General features: G+C 38.9%; 1 protein-coding gene across 2 annotated transcripts in view; it reads left to right on the forward strand.

Moving 5' to 3' along the window:
- The window catches only part of LOC127430590 (matrix metalloproteinase-17-like), a 99,429-nt gene that overhangs the window by 38,823 nt on the left and 33,544 nt on the right, over positions 1-27,062 (forward strand). For both annotated transcript variants that reach the window (XM_051680464.1, XM_051680465.1), the window contains exons 2-3: positions 21,515-21,647; positions 22,492-22,627. In XM_051680464.1, the coding sequence (XP_051536424.1) occupies positions 21,515-21,647; positions 22,492-22,627 (269 nt within the window). The remainder of the gene's footprint in view (positions 1-21,514; positions 21,648-22,491; positions 22,628-27,062) is intronic.

The raw sequence follows: 27,062 nt of genomic DNA on the forward strand, positions 1-27,062 counted from the left end.
CCAAGGCTCTTTCAACATGAAAGTGGGGAGAATCGATTGGAAACCCTAACAGGAACTGGAGAGTGGTGTCGTTTTGCTGAGCGAGTATGTCGCTGAGATGTCACCCAAACGCCCTGCTGCAGGGGCTTTACACACCACAAAGTGTGTGTGTTGCTCGCTGTACTACCCACATCCGAAACAGTATCTACCAGCTTCCCTTTTTCACTGACCTCCACTAGCCATGTAAATGCCTCACTGCTGATGGAAGAAGCTATAGTAAACATGTGGCATGTAATAGGAAGCAATAACATGAGCGGATGCCATGACTTACCGCAATTGTTTGTTGTTGTTGGTTGTTCCCGAGCAGCAAGGGTTTGAGATCGATGCAATAATCCGTGTAACACAGGATAAAATGCACAGTTTAATTGCGATAATAGAAAGCGGATGCACGCAGTTGAATCGCGATAAGAGAATAATGCGGGGGGGGGGGGGGGGGGGGGGGGGACCTGATGCGCACTGAAAAATGGCAGAGATTAAAGATTAAAAGCTGAAAACAGATAGATAAGCGATGCTAAAAAAGCTAGCAGGCTACAAACACAGACACGAGTTAGGCGCCAGCAGCAACAGGAATAGGAAGCCTGGTGTTTAGTGGACTTAATTTAAAAGCTTTACGAGTTAGAGTCAGAAATTTTGGTCTAAGTTTAGGGATTATGGAAACATAATCAGCTGAAAGTGTGCAACAGTTGGTTGAATTTTTCAAGCCTAATTTACATATAAAGGAGGCTTGTTTGTTTGAAACACACACACACACACACACACACACACACAATGCCTTAATTTAGAATGGTGCAGCGCAATACCAACACATGTAGAAACTGGTTAAACTGAATTGTGGGTGGTTAGTAAAGAAGACGCAGGTTTTCGCAGGAGTTTATCTGGATGGAGAACAGCTGACAAATCTTCTATTGTGGTTGTTATTGTTGAACCACTTCCCACATCACAGCAAATTGCCTCTAAATTGTTCTTATTTGCCATTTAGCAGATGCTTTTTATGCAAAGTAGGACTCAATACACTAATTGTGCAGCCAATCTATCCGCCTGAAGCAAAGTGAGGTTAAGTGCCTTCAATTGTGATTGAACAGAAAAGGGGTATCAGAAACTCTCTAGTTCTTGGATGAGCTCTTCTTGGAATTGAACCTGTAACCTTGATGTTAACAGACCACATACCACAAGACTGCCACCACCCTTATTACCCTTACAAAAAAGGGTTTCACCACTGTACATTGATGTTATCTGATGTTGACACCATGGTACGTTAATATATATCGCTTGGTACTAAATGATTACCATAGACATATACATTGGCCTTCCATGGTTTAAAATGGTATTACCATGATACGTGTCCAAAAAACCATGCTGTTATGGTACATTGTTGAAAAGCCATGGTGATAACATGGTGCTTTTTTGTAAGTGGATGTTTTGCCAGCAGTTCACAATCTCTCCTCTTGGCATTTGAAATAATCTCTGCCAACCAGATGGTGTCAGCTGGATGGCAGTCCTTGGGGATTCTGGCCTTCTTTGAGTAATTTTAGATTTAGATTTTTCTCAGAACTACACTTTCAATAAAGTCGTGAGTTTGTTTTAGCAGAGAAATTAAGCTCAAATGTAGATAGCATTTCCACAAGGATTGGTTCTCACTTTCTGATTTTGTAATCCTAAATAAATCTTATACAGGAAAACAGTGGGCCCAGAGAAAAGCAATGTGTCGGCACGCTGCCTCTGCATCTGAAAAGCAAACCCAGCCCTCTGAAATCCCTGTATTTTTATAGTTACACATCACTTGGACAGATTTTTTTTTATGATTATCTGAACATAATTATTTAGGTCTTTGCACATCTCAAAAACCTATTTTTGAGGATTAAATTGAGACTTTTCAGTCTGAAGATTTTCAAAGGGAGTTAACTTAAAAGCTTGATGAGAAACTTAATCTTTGAACTATGAAAGCATTTGAAGCTCTTTAGAAACTCTTTGGAGAATATATGTCCCTGAATCACTATATTTCTGATGAGTTCCCCTTAAGGTATAGGCCATATTTGCTCCTCTGTGTGTGTATATATTTGTATCTTTGTACCGTATTTATTCAGCTATATGTGCAATAATAAATTTTATAAAGGTATCCCCATTACCTAGCCATCCTCTGCTGACACAATGACCATGTTTGGAATAGCATACTGTCATACAATTACTATTACTGCAGTATATAGCTGCTCAAATAGGCAGCATTTAAGGTATCATAGGCATGCTCCCAGAACTGCTTTTCCAAATGGTGAGCATCATAAGTATACTGCATTCTAAGATGCATTCTTCTTAACTAAGACAAATTTATGCAATATGGCGGACGAAGTGAGAAAACTTTTGATTTTTTTATACAGTATATACTTACAGTTCTCACATATGAGGATCCATTTCAATTAGGATGCTGCCTTGAAAGAGGGCATATAAGGCATGGATAAAGTGGGAAGTACAAACATAGCAATAGTTGCTATGCCCCTACAGTATGTGCACAGCAGAACTTTTGTAGGTGTGTGTGTGTGTGTGTGTGTGTGTGTGTGTGTGTGTGTAGATATAGAACTCACTGTGATGGAAAGTTTCTAGATTGAATATGTGGTTCATCATCCACTTTCCCTGACATTTAGCTCTGTAAACAACTTTAATTCTCTTCAACCATGAGTGGACACGACAATAAGCCTGACAGGGATCTCAGTGTTTGGGGAGATCCCCATTAATGACTCAATTCCTCTCTGAAAGTGAGATGAAGGGGCTTTGTCAAACGGGGCTGTTGACTGGACACACCAGACTGGGGTGGGCTGCTGTTGTTCTGATGCTGCCAATCAGACAGAGACAATCAGACTCTTCTTAGGAGAGACACAGCTGACTGAACGGACTGACTCTCTCCACGGTGGTAACAGAGAGGACAAGGGAAGTGTCCTGCCATTTGACTTTTCTGCTTGACCTTTTGGAGTTCTGTATGAAAGCACCCCCTGTGATGACAGCGCTAACAAATTTAATAATAGATGTCACATCATGATGTGAGTATTTTAACCAGACACTCTTGAGGAAGTGAGCAATGGAGATCGAAAACAGAGCTTCAGTCAGTGTGTTTTCTCTCTCTCTCTCTCTCTCTCTATTTCTCTGTTCAATTTTTATTTCAAAGTGCACTTCAAAAATTCAATTTCAATTTTAAAGTGCTTCATTGCATAGCATCAATACAATCAACAAGAACAGAGACAGAAAAAGGTGCCAGTAATGGTCGAAAAATATTTATTTAAAGTTATTAAAATAATATAAAATATATGTATTAAAATAAAATATAAACTTTCAACAAGACATTAGAGAACAGCAGGCGTATTGACAGCGCTCTATCATTTTCTCTGTTTTGCTACTGTGTACAGGCATATGAATGATGATTTTTATCACTGCTGTTTATTAGAGCGTGCTGATTCACATGAAATGTGTGCCCAAAATGTACAGCTGTGGAAGAGCAAAAGATCAATGTTTTTTGTTTTTAGTTAGTGTTGGTTACTAACGCAAGCATCACTATTACTATTGCACTATTACCTTTCAAAACCCTGCCTTATTAATACTATTTATATCTTGTGGCTATACTTTTATAACAGTGAGTATTTTAACGTTTACGGATTGACCCCATTCACTTCCATTGCAAGTGCCTCACTGTAACCTTTGTTTTAAGTCAAAAATTTGTTTTTGTGGTAATTAACACTATGTCACAAATGCTGTTGATTGAGCTTAACTTGTATTAAACCTGGAAAATTCCTTCATGTTAAATGCACTTTTTCAACTTTGATTTTAATTATGGAACATTAAAATCTAGTAGAAATTACAGAATTTATTCTGCCAAGTTTAATTCACAGAAACCTAGATTTTGCTGTAACATAATGATGAAAACATTTTTGACAGTGCAGAATAACGGAATAGCAATCCGCAATACTCAGAAAACCTTAGAACATCTCAGCAACCACCCACAACACCCTAGTATCATGGCAGCAAGTTTTGGAAGTCTGGTAAGAACAACTAACATTTCTTTTTTTTTTTTTATTTATTTAAAATAGCTTGTTTGTTCTACCACTTTCTCTCCGTCTCCCTGACTTTCTCCACTTTGTTGTTTTCAATGTACCATGCTTAGTTGCTGTTTTCTGACTATTCGGATTACAACAACTTAGATTAGGTTTGTGAAGGAATGAGAGCCAAAGTTTTAGCATCCAAATGAAGAAACTTGCACACTGCAGAAATTAGATTTTGTGAACACTGAGCTCATGTTGACTCATGGGTTTAGAGACTATATAGAGAACACAAGGTTGGCATAAAGATATAGGATTACAGTATCGGTTTGTTCTGCCCTCTGCTTCTATTCTATTCTACTACAAACCCAATGTAACTTTAGGGGTTAAGTCCCATGGCAATCACATCTGTCCAGCAATAGATCAGCCCTTGACCTGTGACCTTTGCCTTCATATGGTTTGATCTGCTGAGGCACAGTAAGAGGATTGGTTGTTCAGTTTAGACTCATGTGCTTCCTTCCTTCCTATGCACCATTGTGAGATGAGATTCAAGAGCAGGGATACGTGTTGTACACTGAAGCCATTTAGTTTTTTTCCTCAGTTAAAACTGCCTCTATAACCTAAACTCTTAACAGAAATTATCACAATGGCATGACAGAGTTGACATGTTGAAGCTGTGACTGCAGAGACGTCAAGTAGTTTGTTTAAAATATAAAAACAATATGTATCTTACCAGAACATGTGCCCTCCTGTTGCATCCACCATGACCAGGAAGTGGGAAATGGGTATTCAGAGTTATAGCTGACCCTCACATTGTCTGATTTATTCAGGATTATAAAAAATAAAATAAAAATGTTGACGCAAAGTGAGGACACTTTTTTGATAGGCAGTTTTTTATGGAAAATATTATTTAAAATATTTATACTAAAATATTAATATATATAATACTAATACTTATGTAAAAGTTTACTTTACTATATGTATTATTTGATATCTTATAAATCCCTACCTTTCATTTTATATTTATGAATTTGTTGTATATTTAAAAAAAAATTTGGCAGTTTAACATTGTGACCTCTTGCTGAGGATAGGTTAAGTTACAGTGGAGCATGCATTTAAAAAAAAATTGAATTAAATTCTTTTTAAAATATAAGTAACGAATGCCCTGAGTATACACATTTCCTTTAGATTAAATTTTTTCAGTATTTATATTATTATGAATTTCTTGGTTTTTAACATAAAAATGACTTTTTTATGTAGGACATGTTTTGTCCCTTATCTCAAGAATCAGTGCACTGCGAAATTAATTTTCTTTTTTAGTATTTTTGTATAGTTTCCAGTTAATATCTAAACATCCTTAAAAATCTAAACAAATTTAACTATATTAAGTGAGGTTTATGCTTAAAATAAGAAAACAAATATTTGCCAATGGTGTAAGAAAATAAACTTTTTTGTCTTTTGAATTAAGTTTATTTTTCTTACCCCAATTGCAAAATGTTCTACTTTTTAAAGATTTTGTTAGATTTCTCTGAAAATAAAAGTTAATTTATCTTGTTTTATTCATGTAAAGATATTTTTTCTGGAAAACAAGACAAAAACACTGAGTAAGAAAATCATATTTTTGCAATGTCATACTGTAATACCAATCAGAAATAGCTAAAAGGCAGTAGCCAATTTGCAGAAGCCAAAGATCAGATAAATGCATTGCAACAGACATTAAAAAGAGTTTTTCTACAAAGAAGCATAAGAAATATCCACACTGCCTCTTTCCTGCATCTTTCATATCTCCCTGCAGCTGTTGTCTTGTTACCCACTCAAGCTAAGAAGGGTTGAGCCTGGCTAGTACCTGGATTGAAGACCTCCTGGGGAAATCTATGGTTGCTATTGTTAGGGAGGCCAGCAGTGGGTGGTCACTCTGCAGTCTGTGCACTAATTATGGTGCACAGGATGACTAATTCTAATTCCTTACATTTATATTGCACTTTTCTAGGCTTTTTCAAGTGCACTAATCATCCAGGTGGATGCTGCACACTGGTGGTGGTTGAGGAGATTACCTCAATACTATGTAAAGCACTTTGAGTGCCTAGACAAGTGCTATATAAATGTAAGGAATTATAATTAATAATCTTTCAGAAAGATTCAGCAAAAAAGCTGACAAAGAAGCAGACAGCCTTTAAGTTGGCATGAAACGGAAGCTGCGACCGACTTCCGTATTATGATGTATTTCCGAGTGAAACAGCTTATCGAATAAGAAAACAATGTAGGGCGGGGATTTGAGTTTATCCATCAGTTGTTGATTGGATTGTGAAAAGTGGGCATTGCATAGCAGAACGGAGGCAGATCTGAATGCGAGTTTGCAGTGGACACACACACCTACCACCGTGCTGCTCGAGTCAGAGTCGGTTATCGGTGAAATTGAATAGCGATCTCAGCACATTTATGATCAAACTGACAAACGCATGAGCACATTGTGGTCTTCGCTGTAGCCATTGAAAAATGAGTGAATAAAGGTAAACATATTTTAACGTTTTGAATCACAGTACACTAAATATAAAAGAAAAAACACTTACTCGTGCTGTGCATCCCAAGATAACTGCATTCAGAAATATAAATAAATTCCAGAGGCATCTGAAGCATTGTATTCAGTAGTGATCACCGCAGCAATTCAGGCGTGAAATGTCTCGAACACAACCGCAAATTTGCCGTTATTCCTCCTCATCCGAAATGTAAATTCAAGCCAGCTGACCATAACCAAGGAAGTTTGGGTTAAGGAACGATAGTTTTTTGAAGGAAAACAGATGAAAATACACCTTGCCATCTTTACCAACATGCAATTGATGCTTCGTTCAACTCTACACAAGGTTGTGGTATTTATAAGAAAGGGGCAGGATTTAAACAAACTAAAACGAGGTCAAAATATATATATTTTTTAAATAAAACATATGCATGGATGAATCGTTCACAATAAGATCAATAACATGCATTTAGAAAATAGATAGGAAGAATTTTCATTTCATGCCGACTTTAAAGGAATAGTTCACCCAAAAATGAATTTTCTCTCATCATTAACTCACCCTCATGTCATCCCAGATGTGTATGACTTTCTTTCATCTGCTCAACTCAGATTAAGATTTTTAGAAGAATTTCTCAGCTGTTTTGGTCCATACAATGCAAGTGTATGGGTGCCAACATTTTTAAGCTAAGAAAATCACATAAGTCAGCATAAAAGTAATCCATAAGACTACAGTGGTTAAATCAATGTCCTCAGAAACAAAATGATAGGTGTGGGTGAGAAACAGATCACTTTCACATTCTTCTCCTTGTGTTTTTGATGATTCAAATTCTTCATGCATATCTCCCGCTGCTGGGCAGGGAGAAGAATTTCTAGCAAAAAATGGCTTAAATAGTGATCTGTTTCTCACCCACACCTATCATATCACTTCTGAAGATATGGAATTAAACCATTGGAGTCGTATGGATTACTTTTATGATGTCTTTACTGTATGTGCTTTTTGGAGTGTAAACATTTTGGCACCCATTTACTTGCATTGTATGGACCTACAGTTGAAATATTCTTCTAAAAATCATAATTTATGTTTTGCAGAAGAAAGAAAGTCATACACATCTGGGATGGAAAGAGGGTGAGTGAATGATGAGAGAATTTTCATGTTTGGGTGAACTATCCCTTTTAAGACCATGAGGAGAAAATGAGAGAGCGAGAGAAAGAGGCATCCTTTTGCATCCTTTGCATTCTTTCCTCTAGTGGCTTTATTTTTCATTACGTATCCTAATGCTTCTCTGACAGATGTCAAAATATGGAAGAAGACAAATAAGTTTCTTGTTTCAGAAATTCCTCAAAGGTCAGATTTACTTACAAAAAATAAGTCGCAAAGGTGCTCTTACTGTTCCAAGCCTTTAACCACTCAATGAAGTCTCTCTATGTGGAGAGCACTTTATGCATATCGCCATTAATTGATGTCCCAGAATATTAGCCTTTGTGCTGCACATTAGTATGTTAACCTTTCTCTGTGCGGCATAATGATCCGTGACATCTCATAGGACATAGGGGATGAGGAGGAACATAGAGTGAGAATTGACTGTTAGAACACTGGGGAGAATTATCAGAGTTTAACACAGTCATGTCAGGACTATAAATCTATGTAGTAAACCTCCACTGCATGATCAAGTGGCTCTAACTGTCTTTTATACACACACAAAGCTGGGACTCGCTCATCGCGTACGCACTGTTCACAGCATAAACATCTGTGGTGGAGTTTATTAGGGCCCAAGCACTGAAAGTGCATGTAAGGGGGGCTGTGTAGCACCCCCTTTTTCACCTACAGTCACCAAACTTGGTACATATATTGTTCTCATCAAGCTGGACAACTTTCATAAATACAGTCCAGGGCTCAATGCTAAGGATTTTTTCTACTGGCCCAGTTGGGCCAGTGCTTCAGATTTTTACTGGCCCTGCCAAAATTTTCACTGGCCCCAATGCAAAAATGATAAATAGCTGTTTTTACCATCATGGCTTTAAAAATGTGTCCAAAGATAATAATTTTTTACGTATATTATGTTTTTAAGACAATGTCCCCCCAAACTGAATCACATTTATAATTTGTAAGATATGATTTATGCCTTATGTAATCCCATATAAGCACTTTACAGATATAGATTCATAAATACATCATATTAACCTTAGCCGTCCTGCCATTTACACAAGAGTTTTTAAGTGAAGAGTTCTGTTGTGCAGATGATGGGTTTTCGGTCACCCGTTTAAGTCATGCTGTCATGCAACTTTTGGCCATGAGTAGTGTATTCACACACAGGATCAAAGATTTAATCACTGAGTTAAAGATGTGATTATTGGCTGAATGTAATAAACATATGAATCCCTGAGAAGAGATTTGCTACCAAATTGGTTGTGACGTGTAATATACATTAGGGAGATATTAGGCCTAATCTGTAAATTAAGAATATGTATATAACATGAAATCAGACAACCTAAAGACCAACACTGACTGATGCACAAAGCACAAAAACAAAAATACCTGTACGTTCCAGAAATTAGACATGTAATAGGTGTTTTATGAGGATGATGTGAAGTAGACTGTTTCAAATATTCATCTTTACCCTGCAGCTGAACAGCTCTGATAATAATAGCCTAATAGCCATAGTGATTTTGTTTCTTTTCATATCAAACGCCATTGTAATGTTGAATTAATGATAACATTTTGAAACTAACCTAATTAAATCTATACTTACATTTTGGATATTGAGCAGCTCGTGATTTCCAGACACGTGTATAACTGGGGTTTAACAAAGTTTATTACGTCTCATTCGGCGCTTCATCTCTAAAGGCGAATAATTGAGAGAAAATGTGCTTTTTTTTACAGTGGGAATAAAACTAGCACTCTGTCCCTTTACGAGAGCACATGCATGTTAAACAGTCTACGCTGCACGGAGAGAGATGATGATGAGACACATGCACGGAGAGACATGGATTTTCAGTCCTATAGAATATAACTGTTGATTTTTTGTGTTCTAATGTGTGGATTACTGCTTTTCACCAACATGTAAAAATGAAAAATGTGGGGATTTCACGCACTATGAACACGGAATGTGCGGGGATACTTAAAATGTTGCACAAGACATTAAATCCCACTACGAAATTCATTAAGTGGGGTTTTTTTCCCCTTGTATTTTCTACACATTGGTATTAGCTGCTGCTAAGACACTTGGAAAAGAGTGAAGACTAGGAGAGTGCTCTCGGTGTCTGCACGATCTTGTGCGTGCACAGGACTGTGCCTCGGCGCGTCCAGTATATTATGCGCTCGCGCATCTTTGCGAGATAAATAAACTCGCGCTCGCTCCTCGGTTAGAAGACTTCGTTCGCTCTGTGTAATTTTTGTGCTCTCTCAATTGTTGTTTGCTTGCACTAATGTTATAAATGCAGCACTGGCCCAATCAGGCAAGTGACAGTTCTAGCAACTGCCCCGAATCTCTCTCACACTGGCACCGGGCCATCGGGCAGTCTTTATTGTCGAGCCCTGCAGTCATTAGCTCCGCCCAACAGGAAGTCGGCCATTTTGAATATTTTGAAAATTGCAAGCCCTGAACTTTTAAATACTCCTCCCAGGGGATGTGACTGTCACCAAATTTAGGCAACATTATGCCAAGACATTGAAGATGCTAAACTGCAAACAGATTTTTGGTATATTGCATGGTGTTTTCATGGCGAGGCAATAAATTAATGGCAAAGCCTGGGAAACAGGAAGTGTCTCATATCTTCTGTGTGCATTTTCTGATTTAGATAAAAATTGAGCTGTATGTTTGGTAATTGGGGCTAATCACATGGATGTGGCTATTGTGGGTCACGGTCATAGCACCACCAACTGGCAGCAGACTTCTGTCCTAGTCCTGTTATTTTTATCTGAAACGCTTCTTGATATCTTACATGATATTTTTATAGCCACAAGTCAAATAACAATATTCTTTTTTGGACTGTCCAAGGGTATTCCAACACTTGCCATAATTACACATTTATTACATTTGTCACACACATCAAAGTTGTTAACCATTATGCCTGAGCAGAAGGTAAGGAAATGGACCCATGGTTCTTGGGCCTGTCATCGCTGCTTGCAGCTATATTTTACTTTTGTGTGTGTGTGTGTGTGTGTGTGTGTGTGTGTGTGTTGTTGTTGGTATTCAGGGGGTCTATGGATTCTTTGCTCATATGCTATGAAAGTTTAATATCGCTTTGACCATTCTCACCTCCCTATGCTAAACAATTCAAAGAGGCTTTTGGATATTATGTAAAGTAAAGCCTCCATTAGCTTTTCCACTAGAAACCCCTTCATAGTACAACAGATAACATGCTTGAGGATTCCAGGCACTGCTAAGCACTGAACTTGACCACCAAATACACTCACTCATCATTACCTTTGGACCATCAGGGCTGGTTCATATTTTTTGGCCACTTTGAGGAGAGAGAGAGTGATGCACTTGAACAAAGTCAGTGACCCTGGCTGAGTTGATCTTTTGGAAAATAATAGCCTGAAATGGTACAGTCTGTGACATCAATTGAGGTCACCCTTTAAGGTTTTAAGATGTTGGATTTCTTTCAAATTGAGAGCTTTGTTGGACTGACAGATAGTGGACATGCTCCAACACCTTGTGAGGGTGACCCAAATACGAATTTTGCTTGTCAGTTCCCCAAACCCATTTTTATCATCTCCTGTCATCTGGTCAAGACAGAAAAGCTCATAAATAAAATGTCATAATGAAGTTACGGCTTACTGTACTATCTGATGATTTTGGCATGAAGATAAAAAGACAATGTGAGTGAAATATGAAAACAAAACTCACAACCACAATGCTAGGGTGTTGTGGGTGGTTGCCATAGTGTTGCTATGCGGTTGCAAGGGTTTTCAAGGTGGTTGCGTACTGGACCCAAAAGAGCTCAGCCCAAAGTCTATTTTACATTCTGGACCTTAGATATGGCTCAGGTCACTCCTTCAGAATAAATCCACGGGATTTTTTCATCCAGCAGTCAAGAGTTGCAAGTCTGAAATTAAATATTTAAGTTTAGGGATTTGTTTAAATCTGTAATCACAAGTATGAGCAATTATGAGTTATATTTACTGTTGCAAACACCACTAATGATGTCAATGTCTGATAATACAAATGGTAACATCATAAATGGTAAGATGATGCTTATGTTGTGGGTAGTAGTTACAGTAATCTAATCTTTTTTTAGTCAAAAGAAGTGTAATATGTTACATTTAAAATTCTTGTAATCAGATTACAGTTACAGGCTTTCAATTAAGTTAGTAAATTTCAGTACATTACTTGGGTTACACATATTTTTTAAATAACAAGAATATTGCCAATGTCAATGAACACGTTTACACCGATTATTCGTACAAAGCCAACAATGTGTGTGGTCATGTAAATGCAACGAACGGCATTCCTTTATCGTGTAAGGAATAAACTGATAGACACTGGTAGATTTTCCGCCGATTTAAACTCTATAAATGTGGCGGCGGGTCCACAGGGGGGTGCTATATCGTGAAAAAAGTTTACAAAATTAAAATGTGTTAGAGTGCCACCTACATTTCAGATCTGTATATTGTGATGGAATGTGATAGAGAAAAAATCTTTTTTTCTAGTGCTTGCTGCCATCAAGTGGAATGAAATAAGACTTTTCAAAGTGAGACAGAGTGAACAGAACCAGAATTACATGCTTACAAATTTGGGACAAAAAAAAAAAACGAAAACAAAAAAAAATCTGTTTATCATAAAATTATAAACAAATACAATATATTTATGAATAATTTGTCTTTTTTTTTTGTTTGTTTTTTTGATTAGGGGTTTGAGAAATTTTTTTTGCGATTAGTCCACAGTATGTGTAAATGGTGAACTTTTAAAATGGAGTGTGAAAAATTGCAGGCGGCAGCCCAAAAATGCATCAGAGTTTAACGAGTTAACCAGCATTCTTTCAGGCTCATCCAATGTGCACATGTGTGGAGCGCATGCCTCTTCAAGGTTTGACATCAAAAGCAGAAAATAACACGATTATTTCAAATGTCATGTAAATGTGGATTTCTTGCTTTGTCTGATTTTTTAAATAAGTTGATTTTTAGGAGAAATTAGCGTATTAGTGTGCATGCAAAAGTACTCATTGTAAGGGTGAAATGAGTGAATGACTTGCATGTGACAATAAACGAGGAAATAGACATTATTTTGAATATGTTTTGAAAATAATCTTTTCTGTGAAAAGTGGTTTAGAAAGTAACAAAGTAATTAGTAATGTGATCAGAGAAGTAATCAGTGAAGTAATTTTATTAAAAAAAAAATTGAGAAGTAATAAAACAAATTGTAGTGGATTACTTTCTTGAGTAATTTACCTAGCACTGGTTGTGGGTTTTTGATTAATGATACAGTTAGTAACAGGTTGTGAGAGTTAGAGCAAGTTATTTGTGTGTGTGTGTGTGTGTGTGTGTGTGAGTGTGTGAGTGTGTGTGTGTGTGTGTGTGTGCGCACGCAGATTAGGAGATATGAGTTACTGGGTATACCGTGACTCTGGGTACACTTGTACTCATACTAAGAGAATAAGTATTTTCTCCACACTATTACACAGTTGGACTGTTTGTCAGCACACAAATTATGTCAGCTGGAATCTCAGAATGCTGCAGTCAACACAGCATAGCACCACATAGCCACGGTTTATCAACCCACATAACCTGAGTCTATATTGTTTTATTATATTGTTTTGTGCAACATCCTAATCTGTGAAAAAATGTTTCCAGTCCAATTTTCTAATAATTTTTTTAATTAGATTAGCTTTTGCCATCACCTTTGTGAAGCCTTCATTTTCAAGATGTAATTGCAGTACAGGTTTTTGTACATTTGAGCTTCACTCAAGTGCTTCTACAGCCATGCTCCATCTTTTTGAGTCACTCTGACCTAGAAATACATTTTGAGTTTTATTCTCTAAAGTAAAAAGGCAAGATTCAGCTTTCTAATAATCGAAAAAATCATCATCATTGCAATCTCAATTCCTTTCCTTTTTAAAAACTCAAAATGTGTTTCAGGGTCAAAGTGACTTAAAGGATGGAGCATGTCTCATTATGTCTTGGAAGAATTTGTTCAGATTTTTAAACTTTATAACACAGAATACAAATGTGAAATTACTAGGGTTTTTCTCAATAGACAAATTTGAGAAGCAGAAGACTACAGCAAAAGTCTACATTTGCCCTCTTTTTTCTGTCTAGATGAAGCAGATACCAAAGGTACTAAAGAGACTGTGATTTTTCTTTCCTGTGTGAGCGTAGCATTATTCTTTAAAGGTCAGATCTTTTCAGTACTGCTCTATGTTATAGACACTTACACTTTCCTGCATCATTCAGCTCAAGGTGTACAGGCCAACACTTGACTCTTCTGCAAAGAATATACCACAAGTGCACAGCATACATTAAGTATATATCTTAACTATATCCCTTTTTTGTTCCTTCGTACTCCAGTTCTGTGTGGCAAAGTTTAGTTTCAAGATGTAAACTTTTTAACTTTTTAGTTTTTCTGATTCAAAGTAGGGGTAAATATGCAATACTGATGGTGTCAACTTTGTCTCAAATGTTTTTGCTTAAATTATTTCTGAGAAATTAAACTAGAAACAAATTAGAGAATCGACATAGGCTTACAGTAATAGGTTATATTTAAATATTTGTAAAATGACTTTTGATTGCAAAATTTTGATCTTGGCAAATCTGAGTACAATTTAAAATGAGACTGTTGAGATCTCCCCTGAAGCTTTAAATTATAAACATGACATTATAGAGAATTTTTCTCTTGAGATTTGAAAATCTGAGTGAAAGTCTCAATTTGCTCTCCTTTTAATCTTATTGCTCTCTAGGAGGATCAATTAAAATATCAGTGATCATATTTGTTCATTTTCTTCAACTGAAGGTTGTACAAGCCCACTTGACTCTTCTGCAAGTGTATACCACAAGTGCACTGCATAATAAGGAGTTGAGACTGAGATTGAAGCTTCACAGTTTTGAACACTTATCTTCTCCTCCACTATTACGAACGTCTCTTTAACCTTGTTTTTTGGAAGTGTGGTAGAAGTTCCGCGCCAAACGTGGCAAAGTTTAGTCTCAAAAATAACTTTTCAACTCTTCAGTTTTCTGATTCAAAAACAAGGTATGATGTTCAAGTTTGCTATTCTTTTTCGATTTTTCAGTTTGATGTCTTTTGCTTGTCAGACATTGCATTTCTTATACTGAAGTAGAGAGGTTTGCTTGTGCACCCCTGTATGGCAAGACCTTGTCGTTCTGCAAGTGGGCATGTCAAAGTCCTGCTGAACAGAGCCATGACCTCAATCTTAAATTGGCACTCAAAAAAAATGCAAATGTCATCATAATGCCTTAAGTCAGGCAGTTTTGACATTTTTTAATCACTCACTTCTGCGCGTCTAATTAATGTAGCTATTGCTGAGGGGTTGTTTTTTTTTTAGATGGTGAAGGTGGCATGATTAATCAGCCGAGACCCTTTCAAAGATCATACATTTTAATGAACCAAATTACTGTGGCGTTGTGCTTAAGCACAATTGTTTATGTAATTAAATCAAGACGCAAACTGTTTGCCTGCAGGCCTGTGTGGAAGTGGAGTTGGGACGTCTCTGTGCTCTGTAGAGAATGCTGTGTAAGTGCAAAAAAATTTTACTAATGCAATTGGTGGAATTTTGTGGAGATTGTCCCGGTTATCAATTGGTCTTATACATCACGTGTGCCATTTGATCAAAACACCATTTAAATTCAACATGGTCTTGCTTAATGCACAACAATGGAGAAAAAGCATTCTTGAGTGCATCAGGATCTGAAGTATCTCCCTGAATTTCCAACTCAAATCAATGGCTTGTTAATTGTCATTCAACACACTCTGAATAGTCATCGATGTCAAGTGGATGTGCCGCATGTTTGAGTCAGCAAGTGGGTGTTAGTAAGAGCTGGTTTTCTCTCATGGTGGTGGTGGTTGTGGTAATTCTGAGATTTCATGAATGGTGACCAGTCCAGCACCGACTGGGCACGCTCGTTCGTAAGGTGCGCCGTCAAGGAGACTGAGTCCATCTCTAACCGAGAAAAGAGATGCTCTGAACCGGTAGGAGCTTGCTCTTTTCCCAGCTGACCCGAAGCCCTAGTCGGCTGAGGTGTGAGAGCACCAGGTCCCTGTGTGCGCATAACACGTCTCGAGAGTGAGCTAAGATTAGCCAGTCGTCGAGATAGTTGAGAATGTGAATGCGCACCTCCCTTAACGGGGCAAGGGCAGCCTCTGCGATCTTCATAAAGATGCGAGGAGACAGGGACAGGCCGAAAGGGAGGACTTTGTACTGATACGCCTGACCCTCGAACACGAACCGCAGGAAGGGACTGTGTCGAGGAAGGATCGAGACGTGAAAGTACGCATCCTTCGGGTCTACCGCCGCGAACCAATCTTGATGCCGGACGCTCGCTAGAATGCGTCTTTGCGTCAGCATCTTGAACGGGAGTCTGTGTAAAGCCCGGTTCAGTACTCGCAGGTCCAAGATTGGCCGCAACCCACCGCCTTTTTTCGGTACAATGAAGTAGGGGCTGTAAAACCCCTTCTTCATCTCGGCTGGAGGGACAGGTTCTATCGCGTCCTTCCGTAGGACGGTAGCGATCTCCGCGCAAGGTAGCAGCGTTTCCATCTTTCACCAAGGTGAAGTGGACACCGCTGGACCTGGGCGGATGCCCGGCGTAGTGAATCGCGCAGCCAAGTCGGACGGTCCGGACCAGCCCTCGTGACGGACTGGAAAGCGCAAGCCATGCGTCCAAGTTCCACGCAAGGGGGACCAAAGGGACAACGTCATCGGATGTACTGGCAGGTGGGGCCTCGCGGTGGGGCAGAGCTCGAGGTGCCACACCACATCGTGGCCGTGCTGAGTCCGAGGACATCGAAGCACTTACCTGGCTCCTTGTGACCACCCCCGGAACAGCCTGGGACGGGGGAGGAAGAGGCCTGTCCTCGTGACCCGTGGAGACTGTCACATCGGGGGTGGATTTGTGCCACAGCTGGGCGCTCAGGGCGGGAGACCGCCGCTGTAGCGCCAACCTGCCAAATGGAGTGGTGGACGGTGGTCATGATGCCAGCCGTACACACCGGATATGTGACCCAGGGAACAAGGAAACCACTCTTGCTGAGCTCTTGAGTACTGCAGCCACTTGGGCATGCAGCGCAATTAAATGCAAAAGGTAACAAAAAGATGAAGATCTGCTTACCAGCTCCAGAGCAGCGGGTTTCGTTGTCCATGGGTCGCCCGTCTCAAGGGCGCTTTGAAGCCTTTCACGGGTTCTGGGCGGCCGCGAGACGGGTGGCATCTGCTTCCTGCGGTGGGCTCCACGCCAGGGCCAGGCCGAAGGGGCGGGCTGCGGCGGAGCCTTTGCAGTCACCGCAGGGGGACACCCTCGGCGATGAGTAGATGGGGTGCAGGATCTTGAGCCGCGCCGGGGCAGGATAAGCCGAAGGTGTCGCCGAATAGGCCTGCCTGGGAAATGGGGGCAGCAGGGAATCGTGTCTTGTCAGCCTCACCCATCTCGACCAGGTTGAGCCAAAGGTGGCGCTCCTGGACCACTAGTGTGGCCATTGTCCACCCGAGAGACCGCGCCGTGACCTCCGTCGCTCGGAGAGCGAGGTCGGTCACCGAGCACAGTTCCTGCATCAATCCCGGGGCGGAACTACCCTCGTGCAGTTCCTTTAGCGCCTTGGCGGACTTGCAGGAGAGCCATGGCGTGCAGAGCGGAGGCTTGTCCAGCAGCACCGTAGGCTTTGACTGTCAGAGACGACGTAAACCTACAGGCCTTGGATGGGGGCTTTGGGCACCCGCGCCAGGTGGCGGCGCTCTGCGGGCATAGGTGCACCGCGAGCGCCTTTATCCACCGGGGGATTGCCGAATAACCCTTGGCCGCCCCACCATCGAGGGTAGTGAGTTCGGGGAAGCTGAAAAGATCGGGACCGGGCAGTAAAAAGTGCCTCCTGCGACCTTGTCAGCTCTTCATGCACTTCCGGGAAGAAAGGAACAGGGCGGGGCGTGGCTTTGAGCGGCGCCGCGAGCCCAGGAACCAGTCACCGAGCCACGAGGGTTCAGGGAAGAGCGGTGAAATCCACTCTAACCGATGCTCGCGGCTGCCCGGGAAAGCATGTCGTCATCTCCGCATCAGCCTGTGACTGGGCGATCGACCCCGAAGGGAGGAGCCCAGCTGAAGCTTCCGACTGGACGAGCCCGCTCTCCGATGCTGCGCTCGAGAGCTCATCACTTTCACGGGCTCCGAATAAGAGGTCGAACTCGCCGTGAGACGAGCCGGCGGACTCACCCGGAAGCCCGATCGGGGCAGATGAGCGTGCTGGTGAATGGGAGGTCCGCGGGGGGATACACGGCGGAGGCGGTCCCATTGGGGCCCCCAAATCGCCCCCAGTGCTAGCCGCGCTGGCCTCAAACCCGTGGGTAAAAGGACCGAGGTGGGAGCCTCTGGGGTGGCTCGCTTTCTTACGAAGGCGAGCCACGACCGCAACGTTGCCATGGACATATTCTCGCAATGAGAACGTGACCATCCACGAACGCTGTCTCTGCGTGAGCAGTGCCCAGACATTAAAGACAGTGATCGTGACCGTTAGAAGGCGAGAGATAACGAGCACAACCAGGAATAACACACAATCGGAAAAGCATCTTTAAAAAGACGCGTCTTTAAAAAGACGTTCCGTGTGTGCGTTCTTTTAGAGAAATATATACTCTTTTAGAGGGGAAAAATGCTCTTTCAGAAAATATACTCTCTAGTTTTTCTGCCGAAGCGCCCAGGGGCATTCTCTGCAGAGCACCAGTGCAGAGGAGGGAGAAGCCGCTGAAATGCACCGTCAGATCCAGCAGGTGAATGAACAGTAGTATTCAGCTGAGCAAGCATGACCGTTCAGCTCCGAAGAGAAAATCTGAATGAGTGGTTGCATACCAGCTCCTTTTATACCCGTATGTTCGGGGGAGTGGCATGCAAATACCACTCGCCAATTTTCATTGGCCTTTTATCAAAGACCAGAGGTGTCTCGGGCTCCCAAGAGTGACCCCTAGTGTAACTACATCGACACCAACGTCGAGTGAGTGACAGATAGGGAACCTGGAATTTTGCAATGCAGTTTTCCAGTCATGGAAAGTCAAGGAAAATTAGAAAGATTCCTAAATGTCCTGGGAAATAATTATTTGTCCTGGAAAATATTTTAGTGTAATAAAACTGTTTTGTGTCACTGACAAGGTTTTTGTAACATGTACAGGTATTGCTATAGTGCAAAACAATACTGCTGTAGCGTTAACTACAAAAACATTTGAGTTGTAAATTAAAGACTACGTTGAGGGTTGGTCTGCAATTTTTAAAACATTTTTTATTGACTTCACACCCAAGATATGTAAATTAATTTTCAATAATTCAACGATTGTAGTCCGTTTATACCGTCATTACCACATGTAGGGCCCAATGATTTCTGCAATGCGGAAAACACGGATGGAAGCACTGAATCTAGTCATAAAAGTTGCGTTAGCTATAAAATGTGCAATGTCATGGAATTTGACATATTTGGGATGAAAAAATCTCTATGATCAAGTATGATTATTAAACTAAAAAATGCTACGATTTAATTAAAAAATATATATATATTCTGCATGTGCTGTGTGTGAAGCCGGCTGCTTATACACTGAAAACACCTCATCATAATAATATGTCTGTGTAGTAGATGACAATGAGCAGAACACTCTGAAGCATGCAGCACATACAGACTTTACAGTATATTTATTTTAATTACATCACAGCTTTTTTGGAGTTTAATAATCACTCTGGGCCATGTGGCAATCTGCTTAACTGGAGGTGGGAAACTACCCTCAAAAACAAATAGAAACACCTAAATAAAAGCTTGTTTTAAATAGACTAGATGCGAGAAATGGGAAAAATATATAATGTTTCATGTAAATAAATAATAATAATAATGTATTAAAGCAATATCTCACTTCTGTGATGTTCTGTTGTTCAGCACTTTATTTGACAAAGATATCTCCAGTGTTGTTTCAGATTGTGCAGTGAGGATTTTTTTTATAGAAAAGCACTTCATATGATAAAATTAATGCAATGTTATGATGAAAAATTTAATTAATTAAAATAATTCTATTTTCATTTGATTAAAGTTTTAAATTCATTTAATTAGACCACTTTGATGATGAAATTAAATTAAACTGTCGAATACAGAATTAAAAAATAAAATTACCCTCCAGTAAACCACAATTTTAATGACATCTCATTTGCTTAAATATTACAACCATGTGGCACATGAAATGTCCTGGAAATGCCCTGGAAAATTGTGACTTGAAAAGAGTGGCAACCCTGAGGGGGTAGTCAGCACTCCAGCTGCACAGGCAACGCTCCTCGTCCGCAAAAAACTGGCAGCATACAGCCTTCCATTGATGACATGCTCTTGCGCTCAATGACATCTGGACCGAGCACAACAGAATGCAGGGATCTCATGATGGGTTTTTCAAAGTTTCAAACTATGTTTAAATTGACACAGCATCCTATAAACAGTGCTTATGACAAGTTGCTGAAAACTAGTGAGAGGCAACCAAAGTGAGATGCTCCAAAAGTGACCGCCTGACACATGAGTACATAGACCAACAATTAAAAATAGAGCAGCGGGAAGAAAGTCAATAATTTAGTTGTTCTACAATAAAACAAACAATAATTTCACTTTTAAAGACACTTTTTGTATTGTCTAATGCTTTACTTGTTTGTTGCCTCCATATCATGTAGTGTATTTTAATTATCTGAATTAAAATATTTATTAGGCCTATATTTTTATAAATATTTTAATTATTATAAATTAACTTTATTTGGGGGGCCTCTCTCAGTAATATCGGTATGCAATTGTGATTAATTCATCGGCACATCATGTAATTAGTTAAACTAAAAAAAATGTAATCAATTGACGGACCTAAAAATTATGCAATTAATCATGCCCGCTGACCATGTGTAAGTTCCATAATAAGGATTTCTTTCTACCATTGGAGTAATTCAAGCTTGATGTACAGCCATGACATTTTTGGGAATCTGTGGCAGTAGGGGGCATTCAGCGCTCCAACTGTTCAGGCAACACACCTCGTCAAACCAACGAGAGCCAGCAGCACACCCTTCCACAAATGACGTGCTCTTGTGCTCAAAGACAGCTGGACCAAGCACAATCATGCAGGGATCATGAGACATATTTTTCAAAATTTGAAACTGTTTAACTTGGCAGAGCATTCTTAAAACACTGCGTTTAGAGATCCTGAAAACTAGTGAGACGCATTGCACCCAAAGTGAGATGCTCCAAAATCGTCCGGCTTACGCATGAATACATAGACCAATAAAAAGGGTGCAGATGGAAGAAGACCAATAATAGGGTTATGTTCAATGATATGAAAATAAAACAAACAATAAGCAAAAATGTTTGCATTGTCTAAATGCTTTACTTGTGTTTTGTAACGCTATATGTATATGATGTAATGTATTTAAATGATCTGAATTATAATATATATTATATATAACAGTATATTATAGGCCTGTTTATAATTATTTTAATTATAATATACTTCACTATCTTTATTTGGGGGCCTTTCTCACAAAATATTAATATGCAGTTAATTGTGATTAATTGGATTTATTAATCAGCACATCATGTAATTAATTTGATTACAATTAATAGATCGACAGCCCTTTATATGTATATACAGTATATTGTTCAATCTCTATCTGCAACACTACTAACTTTGTTGAAAAGGACTTTTCTGTGAAAACATTAATGTAATCTTATCTGATAAATCTACAAATGAGAGAATGCTCTTCAACAGCAGCTGTTGTTTTCTACCACAGGACTGGCTGAGCAAATTTGGCTATCTCCCACCCCCTGATCCTGTAAATGGGCAGCTTCAGACTAAAGAAGCACTGACCAAGGCCATCAAAGCCATGCAGAGATTTGGAGGCCTTGAAGAAACTGGAGTTCTAGGTTAGTAGTTGGTTTTACTTGAGAAATTAACTTGCGAAGCAAAGTTCTAAATGAACGTTCGAGTGGAGCATGTTCAATTCATCCTCTCAATCACAACGCAAGGGTATTTAAACAGCCTGTGACAATTCTTCCAGTATCCCTCCTCCACCCCAAACCCACTTTATTTCTATTCATTTCTATTACGTTTTTTTTTTTTTTTTTTTTTTTAAAGCAACATATGAAGTATGTAATTTTTGTGCCACCAAATGGAATTGCAAAAATAAGCATTGTTTTTAACAGCTTTCCTGAATACTCCCTCCATCTGTCATTGGTCGAACAAACAGATAGTCCCGTCCCCAAACTTATATCACTGATTTAGCCAATGTTCCTACATCTGGCTTTTTGGGATGCTCAAACAAACAGAGTAACAAAGCCACATTGTTTTACACTTTATGAGGAAATCCATCTACGAACACTTTACTTGCTGTCTCTGCATATCAAGCTGGTATAAGAGAAAGCATTTTAACATTGAAAAAATTACAGACAAACTTTTAGTTGTCCATTGGCCCAAGCCCTCCACCATGCAGCAAGTTCGATATTTTCAACTTTATCTCACTAAAAGATTATATGAAAATGTGAACTTGTAAAATAAAACTCTGGTCCTTGTTGTCCTTGGTTGTCCTTGCATTTTGCTGATTTTAAGAGATACTGACTTAATTCAGGCCATTTTATTCTCATGTCCATATGGTTCACTGCAGTTGGCAGGTTTTCTTTTGCAGTCGATAGGACCGGAAAGGCATTGGCCTATCTGAATTCAAGATATGTGTCTGGATCTGTATTTATGTATGTATGTGTTTCTCTGCAGACCAAGCAACCTTGGGTTTAATGAAGACCCCACGCTGCTCGCTGCCAGACATGTCAGAGCCAGAGATGTCTACAGGCAGAAGAAAGCGAGCATTGGCCCCTCAAACCAAATGGAACAAGAGGCACCTTTCCTGGAGGTACAGATAGGACTCTCTCCAGGGCTGGGCAGTATTATGCTATATACCATGCAATGAATAAAATATGTCAACTAGAGAGATTTCGCTATAACATTTTAGGGCTGAAACGATTAGTCCACATTATCAACAACGTCGAAAATAAAAAATTGTCGAATAGTCATTTGATCTCATTTAACGTAAAATGAGATCACATTAAACTGTAATGATGACGCATGAGAGCAGCACTGCAGCTCGCGCCTGACTGAGCAGAGGAAGAATTACACAGCTCACAGTCCAGATGCACTCCAAACCTTCCAAACAGCTTCAGGTGATGTAGATCGCAAATTTTGAGGGAATTATAATGCAAAAATACAAAATAATTAAATACAGAAGCACTCTCGTTGTGGAATAAGCGTAGCCAGAGCTGCCTCTCCGCTGAAGCAAAGCTTACGTGTAGAGCGTATTTAAAGGAAACACCCTGGCATTACATCTTTAATGCAGTTATATTTAATGCGTTTTAGCTTTAATAAAGTTCAAATAATACGGAAGCAGGTCATGTAAATAACTCTTCTATGAGTTGCGCAAATGTTCCGATCTAAGGAGGAGAGATTGAAACTGCACCCGGCTGAGGCTCACTCTGTCACGGGGACGCTCGTCCCTCATCCCTAGATTACGTGATGGCTCGCGACTTATTGAATCATAATATATGTGTCACTGTGCATTTCTTAGAAAAAATTGTTATCTTAGAATGTTGAATATAATATAAAAATACAAATATTTTAAAATATCTAAAAATCTTTTTAAAAAGATGCATTCACCTGAGAGGCAGCATATGAGATATTTATACTTTCTTTTAGAGAATAGATGTTGAATATAAGTATATTTTGTAAAGTGTAACCAAATGAAAAAATAAACTTATATACAAAATACACTTATATTTATGATACATTCTCTTAAAGCAAGTTTAAATATTTTATATGTTGCTTCTCAAGAAAATGTATCTTGTTTTAAGGATTTTTAGACCATTTTAAATGGAAAACAAGAAAAAACCCCTTGATAACAATTTTTTGCAGTGAATTTCTTTACTGAATTAAAAAAAAAAATGTCCCTTTAATTCAGTGAATGTCATTTAGAGGTATTTTTAAAAGATGATTTTGCCTCTTTATTGTTAGTAAGCACATCTAATACAACCTTTTAAGTCGGGGCACAAGCTGAATAATCGGTTAAGAGCTGATTAATCATTGCAATAATCGCAGAATAGTCGAATAATCATTCTAGTAAATGTTAGATTAATCGATTATCAAAATAATCGTTAGTTGCAGCCCTATAACATTTATTTTTGAGCCCCTATTAGTGGGCAGCGATTTATGTCAAGATGAGGAAAAACTTGTTATTAAAGGAATATTCTGGGTTAAATACAAGTTAAGATCAATCAACAGCATTTGTGGCATAATATTGATATCACTAAAAATATTTTCAACTCATCCCTTATTTATAAAATAAAAAAAGGCAAAAACTGCGGTTACAGTTAAGCACTTACAATTGAAGTGAATGGGGCCAGTCCATTAACATTACAATACACATTGTTTCAAAAGCATAGCCATAAGAAGTGAACAGTATATAAGTTAACATGATTTTAGTGTGATAAAATCACTTATTAACCTTATCTGTGTAAAGATACATCCAATATTACACCTTAGTTGCTATGACGATGGAACGCAGAGAAACCTTATAAACAATTTTTTTTTATTACATTAAAATCATGTGGAACAGACATTTTATCACACTATAGTCATGTTAGCATGTATTATGTTTGCATCTTGTGTCTATACTTTTGAAACGGTGTGTATTTTAATGTTTATGGACTGGCCCCATTCACTTCCATTGTAAATGCAATACTGTAACTGCAATTTAAAAAAAAAGAGAAAAAAACAGTTAAAAATATTTTCTGTGGTAATCAATTTTATTCTAGAAATGCTGTAAATTGAGCTTAAATTGCATTGAACCCAAAACGTTCCTTGAAGGGTTTTTAATAGGCCCAATGCCAAGTTTTGTTATTTATGGTTGCCAAGCAAACTTGTAGCATCAAAGGAGTAGTTTACCTATATGACTTTCTTTCTAATGCGGAACACAATATGAAATGTTTTAATGAACATTTCAATAAATAATAATTATACAACAATTGGAAAAAGGACTCTTTTAGATTAATTATAGCATGTCACACAGTAAGACACCCCTATCTTTCACCATGTTTTTCACCATGTTTTGGGACCAAGTTAGTCACTGAGGGATCCCTGTCATACAGCTGTACCCATCAGAGATGTATCTGATACATTTGCGACTGGAATTAAAGCCTCAGTGTTGGTAAGCGCTGATGGAAAGAAGCAGGACATTGGGTTTTATCCCAATCTTACAGCTCTGAGCAACAAATAGAAAAGACAACATCTCACAATGCAACTTTTGCTTTAGTTGTACATAAATCTCAGTGTAGCAGGATTGTCAGAGAGTACTGAACACCGGCTTTTGCCATTTTCATCATAAAAACATTCCTCAACACCAGTGGTTTGGATCTGAGGCTGTCAGTGCTGAAGAGAGTTGACAATGAAATGTGCAGTGACTGTATCTGTTCTTGAAGTGTGTCTACCTGATGTATGAATGTGTCAATATGAGGTGTGTAATATCAGGTTTTGTTTACATACACTTGTCTCGAGTATCATACCATGTTTCTCATTACAGAAGCTTGCTGTGATCTTACATTCTCTATGTTGCCAATCATCCCACTCTTAACTAAAGTGTGAAATACACTCCTGCAACTATGTGTTTGTCCTCACACATGCATTGATTGATAAGAATTCAATGTTTACACATCTCTGTTAGGTGGAAGAAAGAAAACCACACAGGTTTGGAATGACATGAGTGTACAAAAATGATGACACACTTGCCGTGTGGTCCATTCCCCATCACCCTCTGCTTTTTGGTTTCTTTTCTGTTTGCATAATTGTCACCTGAACCCACCCTCTCTGTGTTAATGAGTTTGGCCAGACCTTGGCAGGTGACCACTGCAGAGCTGCCCAGTGCTGGCTGGGTGAAATGACTCTTATAACCGAGCAGTGAGAACTCTATCAGGCTCATTCAATCCATGTCAGGCGCTTTGCACTTCAGGCTCAGCTATAGTGGCCGAGGTGTGCCAGCATGCTGGGTGAGAGGCCAGTTGCTGAAATAAATCTCATAATGGCTTGTTTTAGGAGCAGTGATAAAAAGCCTCACTTGTGACCGAGGCAATAGGGAAGGGGTGTACGGGTAGAGTAAGACAGGATGGGGAGGAGAGGGAGGAAGAGAGAGAGACAATGATGGATTCTGAGTGATTATCGCAAAGCACCATGATCAAGGTTCCTATGAGAAAAGATCTTTTAAAATAGAGTTTGGGAGAGGGAAGAATCAATATACCGACAGTGTAAACACTGAGCTTTGATCAACACAAGCTGACAGTTGTTTGGCTCTTTTTATACACATCAAAATTCTTCAGGGAAGCCACTGTTTCTGGTTAAAGGGATAGTTCACCCAAAAATGAAATGTCTGCCTTTCTCTCATCGGTGGAACATAAAAGAATTTGTTATGCAGAATGTCAGCCTAGGTCACCATTCACTTTTCTGAATGCACTGTAGCATTTCCACCAATAAATCAACATTCCCAACACTGTAATTCTTACAGTAATAGGAAAAAATACCAAGTTTCTAGGAAACTCTAAAATTCATGTTTCTTTTTCAATTGAATTTTTCCCTCAAAATGTTACCATAGTTGTTACTTGTTCATTTGCAATGAAAATAAACCGTAATACATTAGATAGGCCTAAATGCAAAATAGAAGCATTGGACTGAGACTTTTGAAATCCACCATGTCTCTTTGAATATTACATGCTTTCTTTGTGATCTTTTAAATTAAAAAGTACAAAACAAGTAGCTAAATCTTGTAATTAAGAACAACAATAAAGTTTATTTATCTTTCAACCCGTTTTGTAATTCAGTATACCGTGATAATACGGTATATTATCATGATATACCGTCACATCGCTAATTGCAAGAATAAAATGTAGACTTTTCTTGTTTCAAATTATAATAGTTGTGATAGACATCAAAAGACTGTTTTGAAATGTTCTTATTGTTAAGTAGAGGAGACCAGGGGCAGCTGTTACATTTTTGTAAATTTTCTTTCATAACTCACACACTACTACAAATCTGCCTTATAAGTGCCAAAAGGAGTTGTACCATTAATAGACTTATTATTGAAAAGACAAGATTATAATACGGAAATGTAATATAAGAAGTGTCAGAGTGTTAACTGAGGCTTCAGGCAATTGTAATGCTTAATCAAAAAATGGTATTAACTCAATAAGAGTACACAAAGTAAATTTATAAATGCTTTAATGCTTATTAATATTACTGAAAAGTCTTCACCT

This window comes from Myxocyprinus asiaticus, chromosome 40 (assembly GCF_019703515.2).
Source record: "Myxocyprinus asiaticus isolate MX2 ecotype Aquarium Trade chromosome 40, UBuf_Myxa_2, whole genome shotgun sequence".
Lineage (NCBI taxonomy): Eukaryota > Metazoa > Chordata > Actinopteri > Cypriniformes > Catostomidae > Myxocyprinus > Myxocyprinus asiaticus.